The sequence below is a fragment of the Nymphaea colorata genome, unplaced genomic scaffold, assembly GCF_008831285.2.
Source record: "Nymphaea colorata isolate Beijing-Zhang1983 unplaced genomic scaffold, ASM883128v2 scaffold0304, whole genome shotgun sequence".
NCBI classification, from domain to species: Eukaryota; Viridiplantae; Streptophyta; class Magnoliopsida; order Nymphaeales; family Nymphaeaceae; genus Nymphaea; species Nymphaea colorata.
This window is the reverse complement of record NW_022204810.1, coordinates 7,363-18,035: the sequence shown is the minus strand read 5'-3', so window position 1 is coordinate 18,035 and position 10,673 is coordinate 7,363. Positions and strand designations below refer to the sequence as shown.

At 48.8% G+C, this 10,673-nt stretch overlaps 1 protein-coding gene across 1 annotated transcript; it reads left to right on the top strand.

The window, feature by feature from the left end:
• Positions 1-8,266: 8,266 nt before the first annotated feature.
• Positions 8,267-10,399, top strand: LOC116244774 (uncharacterized). The gene is given in 5 exon segments (XM_031616641.1): positions 8,267-8,447; positions 9,114-9,305; positions 9,308-9,774; positions 9,777-10,010; positions 10,013-10,399. Coding segments are annotated over 5 exon segments (1,461 nt in total).
• The last annotated feature ends 274 nt before the right edge of the window (positions 10,400-10,673 follow it).

Below are 10,673 nucleotides of genomic sequence, written 5' to 3'. Positions count from 1 at the left end.
GAGGATGTTCACCAGGACCAATAGAGAAACCACGCCAAAGAGAATCGCAAAGCCAATGTTCCTCAGAAAGACAGTCTGGTTGAAATGGGCATTGTTGATACCGGGCAAGTAAAGATTTGGGGATTATGAGGATTCCTTGTAGGAGTATTATTCATCGAAGACCGCCCAGAGGATGATGGGCCAGCTGGAGAAAATGACGTTGAAGAGCTCATACAGGTAGACGTTGAAGATCATGACTCCGGAGAAGTAGGTGAAGCCTCCGAAGGCAACAGTAGAGGCGACGTGGAACCAGTTCTTGAAGAAACTATAGTTAGCAAGCTATGCATTCTTGCGGTACCACTAACGTCCGTAGTAGAGTGTGAGTAACTTGATGAACTTGAACTCACCTGCAACGTAATCAGCCACTCTAGCAGCCTCAGTCCCTTCTTTTCCTCTGATTCCGACGCCGACATCGGCAGCAGTGATCATGTTGACATCGTTAGCGCCATCACCGACAGCCATCGTGAGGGCGGGTGATTTGTCTTTGAAGATCTTGACGATTTCTTTCTTGTTTGCTGGGGTGCAGCGGTAGCATATGGTTTGGTCGGTTGGTAATATCTTGGGAATTGACTTTTAGGCGTTAAGTAAAAACACTTTTTTCTCTTTTATCTCGTTCAGCTTCTTGATCTTTAGTTGCCATCCATGCTCATCTCCGGGATCGTAGGTGGGGATATCAACCAATAATGCATCTCTATCGACCAGACCGCAAGAACGGCCAATGTTGACTGCAGTTTCTTTTTTATCTCCGGTGAGGATGAAGAAGGTCATGCCTGCTAGACGCATATCGGTGATTGTTTGGATCACATCGTCCTGCAGTTCGTCTTCAATAGCTGTTGCTCCCACCAAATCCAAGTTCTTCTATATTCTTTCATAGCACTAGGCAACTGCTTTTTCCTTATTTTCGCCAATCATTCCCCTAGCTCTGATGAACTCCTTGTTCCACTCTTCATACTCTTCCTTTGTGAGGTGTTTCTTGCCCAGCATTAATGTTCTTAGGCCTTGTACACTAAGCTCATCAATATGTTTCTGCGTGGCCTAAAGATCCTTCTCACGTGGTTTGATCAATTACTTCACTGTAGAATCTGCCCCCTTGGTATAGAGTGTGATCTGTTTGGTCTGTGAGTCCCTGATGATGACTGACATTCTCTTTCGGACTGAGTTGAACTCCAGAATGGCAAGTTTTTCGTATTTCATTATGTTCCTTCTTCCGCCACTGCCCTCAGCGATCTATATCATGTGGTTGTGCTCACCAAGCAATTCCTTCTCTTGCATTTTGGCGAAATTTATCAAAGCGATCTCGTCGGGTGAACTCGAATTATATGTCAGTTTTCCATCCTCATTCTCGACGTAAATATCGTGGCACAAGCATATCAATTTTAGAGCTTCTTGTACTTTTTAATTATTCTTCATGCTTCTCAATCGGCCATCATACATGCGTACACTTCCTCTCATCTCTTGAGGAGTGTTCCTGACCTCACCAGCATCCTCCTGGTCGCCATACAGCATCCCATTGCAGACGAAGTACCTGAAGATCATGTTATTCTTCGTCAAAGTGCCAGTCTTGTCGGTAAAAACATATCTAATTTGACCCAAATTTTCATTCACAGAGGTATTGTTGGCTGTGGTGGGGCAATCATAAGCTTTTGAGAAGCCTAGAGGGTCTGACGTGAGCGTTGATCCTTGGAAGAGCTTGACCATTTACATGGTGACCATGAGGGAAATGGGGATGAAATAAGTCATAAGGAGCCACCAGGTGCAAGTGGTGATCCAGAAATTGCTCATGGGGATAAATTTGGTTATCTCGTGGTAGCTGTTCTCGAGGAGGGTGTTGAAGAGAGAGCAAACCAAGGCCACGATCACTTGGTAGATGAAGATTTAGACGACTAGCTTGTTTATCTATGTCATCAACTTGGATTTTTTCGGCTCGAATTTTACGGAATTTAGGACCAGCTTTGTATCCGAACCAGTGTAAAGGCATACACCTATGACCTAATGCACGTTTTTCAAGGTGCATCCTCGAAGGATGAGGTTATTGTGGTCGATCGGCACTTTGCCGTCGTAATCTGCCCATCCTTCAAAGGCGTTAAAGTAACGATTTGGCGGACTGTATTCAATTTCGGTTGAGCGCTTATATGTCTCGTCGTTTATGACCATACGACCGGCTTTGTTGGCAACGAAGGATTGCTTCAGTTTCAAGTTAGTTTAGCCGTCCAATCCCTTAGTTTAAACAAAGGCTCGATTTTCGGGGTCGCTGGTCTTAACAACAAGCACGTCGCAGGGGATCAGTTCTTCTTTGCGGATCCTGATAACTTGTCCGACCATTAGCGATTCCCAAGTCCTCTCCTCGAAGCGGTCGCCGATCAAAACGTCGATTGGTTTCTCGTTTTCCCTCTTATCCTTAAGGTAACGATAAAATTCTTCATATGCATCCTTTATCAAGACACAGAGCATGACAAAGGAAAGCGGGACGAGAGTGGTGGGGGTGCCATTGGTGACGGAGATAGACGGGATGACCTGCAGGATGGAGATGATGATGAAGTAGACTACGTGGAAAGAAACGTACTGTTGGCCAGATTGGTGAGCTGGTTGAGCAAATTCAACGGGACGAAGGTTATAATGTTGGAAGAAGTACTCTTCACCTAGTTAGTGGCATAGGCTTCATGAGTGCGATTACTGAATATTCTTCTCGGATCCTTCTCGGTGCCGTTGCCCTGATCCTCCATTCAAATTACGAAATATAAATCTGGAAGTATCTTGCACATATCCTGCCACGGACACTCTCTTACTTATGATCATACAATCTAAAAAAAATAATAAGGATCACAAGGATGAGGAATGCGGGGGTGTGGAGAGTATGGCAGTTGCCTATTAATCGATATATATATAATAATTTTATGAGCGAGAACAGGCCGCAGCGTCTAAAGAACGAGAACCTGAAGACCTAGGCTTCGCAGATGGTGAAGACGGGTGAGGTGGAGTTGGGCAAGCCGGTGAAATTGCCGTACATCCGCAAGATCAGCACCAACAACCACCCCAATTCCAATTTCTCGCGCAAGTCCCTCGAGGGCAAGGAGACCAGGGTCATGCGCAACTCCAATAAAGAATTGCAACTGCTAGAGCAAACCCACCTCAACTTGCTCACCCTCCAGGAAATAGAACTCTGCAATGAGAAGAGTAGGGAAAAGGGCGATAAGGAAAGAGAAGGATTTCCCAGGATTGTCATGCCCAATCCGCTATTCGCCAGGTAACGCAGCATCGATTCGCTGGATAACCCGCATCGGCTCAGATCCGAGAAAAGCATCACCAAATTGGATTTCTCCGACTCGCTTAGGGATTATAGGCTCGGTCCCGTCCTCGGAAGAGGAACCTATTCTGTGGTGCGAGTGGCTCGCAACAGAGAGGGGAAAAAGTTTGCAGTAAAGGCTTACCTCCGGACTGCTCTGGGAACGGAGGACCGACGCGCCAACCTCTAAAACGAGATCCAGATCCTGCAGACAGTGCAGCACCCCTGCATCCCCGCCTACCAGTAGACCATATAGACCGAGGATGCCATCCACATAGTCACTGAGCTTTGCGAGAACCGGTCGCTGGCCGACTGGCTGAGGTAGGGCGCGGGAGCGGGTGAGGCGGCTGCGAGAGGGGTGGCTAGACAGGTGGGGAAGACCTTGGAGTATCTGCACGGCCTGGAGATCGTGCATCGGGATTTGAAGATGGAGAACATACTGATTGGGAGAGAGGGGAAGCTGAAACTGATCGACTACGGCTTCAGCAGGAAGTTGCCTCGGGAAACCTTCATGCTCTACGATTTCTGTGGAACTCCGCATTATATAGCTCCGGAGGTCATCCAAAGAGAAGGGTATTTCGGCAAGCCAGCAGACATATGGTCTTTGGGTATCATCATCTACAGGATGGTGGTGGGCAGCTTCCCATTCAAAGGAAACACATAAAAAACGCTATTTCTGAAGGTGGTAAAGGGGGATCTAAGATTGCCTCCATAGTTATCACCCTAACTTGCATCTCTTTTGGGAAGGATGCTGAATTTCGACTACAGGAAACGTCCAACAGCTGAAGAGTTGGGGAAAGATGAATGGATCATCATGTGAGCCACTCATCTTCATACGATTTTTATATTAATCAATTTTACCATCAATCCTATCATTCACAATTCCCTATCATATACATTATACATTCTTATGTGTCTTGATGGAGTAAATGACGGACATAGTAATATCAAAGGGCAGTTTTGGAGCCAAGGATGCTTTCCTTATTGGCGTTATCAATCTTGGTTTTGATGCTTTCGAATTCTTTCTTTTTCTGCAACCCCTCAAAGACCAGGCTCAGATACTTCAACTCCCTACTCAGCGGCATCTAATTTTTCAGTCTGTACTCCTGGATGCTGAGTTCGACGAGCATGATGAGGTGTTTGTTCACCTTGCTTCCGTACCTGTCGGCGATGAGGCTCCAATACTTGTAGCACTTCTCTATGTTCTTGAACTATTGGAGAATGGTCCGGTATTGCTCGATGCGACTGACCGCCTTATCGTGGCTATACGCTCCCAAACGCTTAGAGTAATCCTCTTCGATGCTGCTCTGGAAGTTCAGCATCCTGTTCCAAAGGAAACGGTAACTGAAGAGACAGAAACGGTGCAGCGGGACTTGCTCGGTGAGGAAGAATTTGCAACGCATCAGGTACTTGTGGTTCTGGGGGTCTGTCTGCATGAAGTAGGAGATTTCCTCGATGAATTAGTAGGTGAGCGAATCTGTGGCATCGCCCAGCCAGAGAGAAAGGAGGGAATACAGTTGAGAGTGGATGCTTTAGGTCCTCAGTTCCTGCTACAGACAGTTGAACCAGCCCATCAGCGTATAGCATCCCTTGTTCCTCATCCTCAACGCAAAGGAGTTTATCTATTCCTCCTACAAGAACAGTCCCGCTAGGTATTTCAAAACCTCCTGCCGAAGACGGTTGGAGCAGGGGGATTCCCCGAGTATGTAGCATTTGTTAATGGACTTTACAAAGCCTTTGAAGATGTCGACGAGGTAGGGCTAGGGTGCTTTGGAGTTGGCTAGTCTGGAGAAGCAGATGGTGGCTTCTTGCGGTTATGCAGCCGCCAGGAATTGAAGGAAGTTGTTGTAGATTTCCCTCCCGTAGAGACACTTGAAGTAGGAGGAAAGGTAAGTCTTGAGGGTGTAGTTATTGGAGAGGATTTAGTTCTTTCGTATGTCCATGCTCTTCAGGATCTTCTAGACGCCCTTCGCGAAGTCAGTGGCCCTAATTTATCCCTCGCGAGTGATTGTCAGTGGTAGGCTTTTGTCCTTGCTGGGTAGGGGATTATCTTCGCGTGTGATGTCGGCTTACGTAAGGACTTCGCTGATCCTGTGCAACGGTTTCATTCTAAACTGTTTATTCGTTTTCAAATTCCCCTCGCTCATATTTTCGATCTAGTTGTTCTAAGTTGAGGTCCGTTTATGTTTCAGCAGTTAGTTTCTCGATATTTTCTGTATCTTCTTGGGTTGTTATATATTCTTGAGAGGGCTCATTTCGCTGCGTCGGTTGAGTTTTGATTTGGGTTTTGAGGTGTTGAGATTGTCGGCGGACTGGTTGAAGACCTTGTTTTTGGTCTATTTGCGGAGCTGTTTGATGTCCTGGGCGAAAGAGGAATTGAGAGTGGTATTTGTGTTGGTCTGGTTGGTCAGAGAGGGACGGTCCTCTTTGGTGGCTTCCATATTGGTTATTGATAATCTCTCGTTTTTCCCTTTGGGTGCCGCTATTACCTTCTCCTCAGTTTGGGTGCAATAGTCACTCTTCTCCACTACCTTCTATGCTGTTTCCTTTTATATCTTTCTGCCGATGACCCCCTCCTCACCGTAGAAACGTTCAAGCGAGTTTAATCTCTTATTGTTGCGGGTTCCATTATTGGTCCTGCTCGATTCCAAGGCCTTCTAGGAAAGGTTGGACTTCCCCACAGCTGGGATTTCCTTCTAGACGGTTGGAGAGGGATTGGTATTTGCCAAGAATTTGAATTTGTGATGTTGGGATCTGCTCTTGCCGGGATTGTACTCGACGTTGACTTCGTCCATGATCTTGAGTTGGAGAGGGGCGTTTTTCTTGCGTTTTTATTACTACTGAGAGAGTTGGGTGAAGAGGGGAAGGGAGGGGGCGAATTTAGTCCGGTGCTTGCTCTGGTTGGTCCGGATCTGCCTCTCCTCGGGAGGAGCAAACAGGAAAATCTCCGTCTGCACTTCCGCTTCAACCCTCTCGGCCAGCAGTTGCACTTCAATTTCTTCTCTTCTTTCCCTTTTCTCCCGTTTCTGTCTCTTCTCCTCCTCCTTGCATGCGGCCCTATCCGTTTCTATCTTCTCCTCGATCCTCCTCAATATGTCGGGTCCGTTGAATATCTCTGTGTTGTAGGTGGAGATGTAGATGATCCTGCCGTTGTGGATGGTCATCTTGACCGACTCGCAGAGGCTGAACTGGTTTTCTGCCATCTTCTGCTTGGAGGAAAACTCCTGGCCTTTTCGGTTCCTCCCTGCGCGAGGAGAAGCGCGTGCCGGGGGAGAAGGTGGTGGAGAGCATGGGGATTTTGCTCTCGCGCTACCTGGTCTCCTTGCGTTCCTTCTTCATGCCCCGGATGATCAAGTTGTAAGTCTCCACCACATCGAACCTGACCAGTTCCCCTTCTTCACCTGGCTTTCCGCGTGACCATTCTGGTTGTGGGGTGTTGGTGGCCTTATCATCGCACATGGATTCAGTCTGTGTGGAGATGTTGTATTGAAAGTTGGACCATATGGTTTCCTCATCGTAGAACTCGTCGATGATTTCTCCGGTTTCCTCGATGGCCTTGATGATGAACTTGATCTTGTCGTTGAGGTTGTTGATCTGCTGGATCTCGATCTTGACCAGGTCGTTCTTGAGGATCTTCTTGCTGCGTTTGGGGTAGCTGCGTATGCTCTCCTAGAGCTACAGCAGCTTCAGGTGGGTTTCGGCGAAGGTCTCGATGCGGATGGGGTCGTTTTCGAAGCAGGCTAATTTTATTTCAATTTTTAGTTTTCCTCTCGTAGGAGGATCATCTGCTAGGCCAGGGATACGTTCTTCTCCATCTCGTAGTTGATACTGGTCAGCACTTCCTGTTCTGGCGACGGTGGATGCGGTTGTCCTTGATCAGCATGAACATGTTGCGCCAGCGATGGTCCTTGTCCTTCTTCAGCTCCTCGTTCTCGGCCTGCAGCCGCTTCAGGTCGGCGATGTACTCGCGCTAAACCCGAACCGAGTTGTGCTAGAATTAGTACCACACCTCCCGGTTGGCGTTCTCGAGGGCCGACCAATAGGCATTCAGCGTGCTGATGAGGTACTCGCGCACTATCTACAGCAGGGTCCCTTCTCCGCGCATTACTTCGCCCCAGCTCGGCCAGCTCCTCCAGCAAAGCCACCATCACCCGCTGCTACTGCTCGCATACCGCCTTGCCCTGGCCCTGAGGGCTCCGGACCACTTCCATCATGGCTCGCTGCAGCCACTCCCTCAGTTCGGCGTACTTGCTGCGCTCCTGGGAGGGGTGGAGGGCCTTGTGCGAGCGGGGGAGGGCGAGTAGGGAGGTGAATACTCCGGTGATGTCTGCGTGGGAGAGGCGCAGCTCTCTGGTTTGCTATGCCATTATTTCTAAACTCGATTATGTTCCACAAAGTTTTAAATGTACCAGCAGTTCAACACCCTCGGCGACCACCCGCACATACCCGAGGAGGCCTTCCTCTTCATCCCTTCAGGGCAACCAGCCCCGAGAGTAGAGACGACTTCAGGATCGGACAGGCGAAGGGGATACGCCGGTTGCTGTTTGAGGGGTGGGCGGAAGAGACCTACACTCCGTATTAGTTGGAGAAGCTGAAGGAATTTGAGTAGTACGTGCAGAGGAAGGGAGTGAGGCTGGATGCGCGGTGGGACAGGTCGTGGAAGATGCGCTTCCTCCTCTCCACGGGCTGCAACAATAAAAAGTGCATCGCCGACATGTAGACCTTCATCAACTACCAAAACTCAGTCCGAGAGCTCTCCTTCACCAAGCACGTAGCCAAAAATCTAGTACCCTTGCCTTAATCCAGCGCGACGGCGTGTTCTACGTTACTGGGAGGGACTGCCACTACCGTCCCATTTTGGTCTTCGACGTTGCCAAGATAATCAGTTCGGGGATGAGCGAGGACGAGCTGATATAGACGCAGACCTACTTCTTCGAGTACGTGATGCGAAATTTCCTGATACCGGGCCAGGTGGAGAACTGGATCTCGGTGATCGACGTGGCGGAGACTGGCCTTTTCTCCCTCGTTTCTGCCATGAAGAAGAGCTTCACCTTCCTTTCGGATACGTACCGGTCGCGGATGTTCGTTTGCTACGTGGTGCGCATCCCCGCTCCATTTCTTTCCTGTGGGCGATCGTCAAGAAGTTCCTGGAGGAGTAGACAGTGAGGAAGATAAACTTCTTCGACGAGCAGACCATCGAGCCGCTGTTGGAGTACTGCAACCCTTCGCAGTTGTAGCGCAAGTTCGGAGGGACGCTGGAGAACGTCAGGAGGGGCATTTCTGGCCGCCGGGGCGGTGAGTTCGCAGTATAGGTGCGCGAAGGAGCCGACGAGGCTGATCAGCAAGCAGGAGTACACGGACTACTTCAACAACAAGACGCTCTACAATACCAAGTTCCACGAGGAGAACATCCTGCGGTCGGCCTCCAGCGAGCTGAGGGAGAACGCCAACCACGCACCATCAAACGCATTGAAAAATAGTTCAAGATAGCCCTGGAGGTGAGCGTGGAGGATAGCGTCGATTACGAGAAGGAAATCAAACCGTATTGTGAGGTCAAGGAACCTTTGAACTTTATGGCCATGGTGGCCAAGAATAGGACCAGCAGGAAGGATAATGGCCAAACCAAATGATAATTACATCATCCGCAGTATACTCAAATCTAATCAAATCTAACGGGTATAAAGCGTATTTATTATTCCATCCCTATCCCCCCATCCATCCATCCTTCCCTGCCCTCTAATATACATTTAAACGTCCGATTTATATAACTTCCAAAATGAGCAACGAGTAGATGTTAGAATCTGGCGAGGTGGTGCTGGGCAACGCCGACGCCGAGCTGGCCAACCGTATCAACAACTACGACCACGTCGAATCCACGGTGGTCAAGAAGGACGAGAAGGGCAACATCACCGACCAGTGGGTGGAAGTGGTCAAGATCATCAGGATCAACAAGAAAAACCCTTCCTCGGAGGCTATAGAACCTCAACTCCAATGTGGAGTACTGGAACGCCTTCGCGCAGACAGACCAGAAAAAAACTAACCATAAATTGTGCTATACTCGGGAAACGCAAACCTACGAATGGGTCACCAAGTCCACCAGGGTCAAACGGGAAATCGGAACGCAGATGGAAAAAGAGGGACTTTTTCTCGATGCGCGCACTGATAAACATCTGCTGCCCAATCTTTACTTCGACTCTGAGATGTGGGAACAGAGGAGGAACGAAGCCGCCCTCTACATCCAGAGACTCACTCGGGGATGGTTTGCACGGAAACTGGCCAATAGACTACGGAAGCAGAAGTATGATAAGATACAGAAGGAAATTGAGGAGGAGGAAAAATTGAGGAAGAATGAGGAGATAAGGCACAGACAGGAAATCTAAAGAAGAAGGAACCCGAAATCCCAAGAGGACTTTGAGATTCTGTACCAGGAGCTTTAGGTAATTCGTTCTTGATGCAGATCTGGCGTGTGACTGAGTTGTAGAAGATAAAGAACAATAAATCGCTGACTGAGGAGCAAAGGAAGAGGGCATTGAAGGAAACCCTGGACAAGGAGATTGATCTGTTGCAGACGATTGATCGGTTGAAGATATCGGCAGGCAAAGATCAGAAGGTCCAAAAGATCGAAAAGTATCTAAAGGCAATGAGCGACCCTAAACAGTGGAAAAGGTATATTGGGATCTATGCAGGAAAACCGATGGAAGGGTAACAGAAGTGCATACTCCTTTCACCATCAGAGCCAAGGAGTTGATGGACCTCTACAAGGGTCTAAAGATGAAGAGCATCTCCACCGACGAGCGACTTGACATCCTGCTCAACACCAAGTGGACGGTCAAGGAGTGGGACTGCAACCTCACCAGAGAGATCGTCGACCTCATCGACAGGGAGGCCAACATGCTCGACAGGGGCAGGCCCGAGAAGAGTCTGGAGGGGCTGCGGCAGAGACTGGCCAACCTTTTCCTGCAGTTCATCGAGTACCCCCTCTTCAACCCCGAAGCAGCCAGGTTCCAGAAGATACCCTACGAGATTTCAGAACTGGCGAACCAGGAGAACGGAGCAACGAAATCTAAGTTCAACTGATGGCGTGATGATCGGATATGGCATAATACAACAATCGCTCTCCTTGCTGCAATCACCCTGCATTATAACACGATATTACATTATCTTTTCGAAAATGAGTAGTTACATAATCGCTGGATCGGCCGACAGCATAGATACAGCTTACGTACTCTTTTCCCCACCTAGTGCGAGGAACTGGCTCGGCGGATCAGCAGTCGTTACCGCAACATCGATTTCCGCATCGTGATCAAGCACCCCTCAGAATGGTAGCTCTACCTGCAGGAGATCTGCCGCA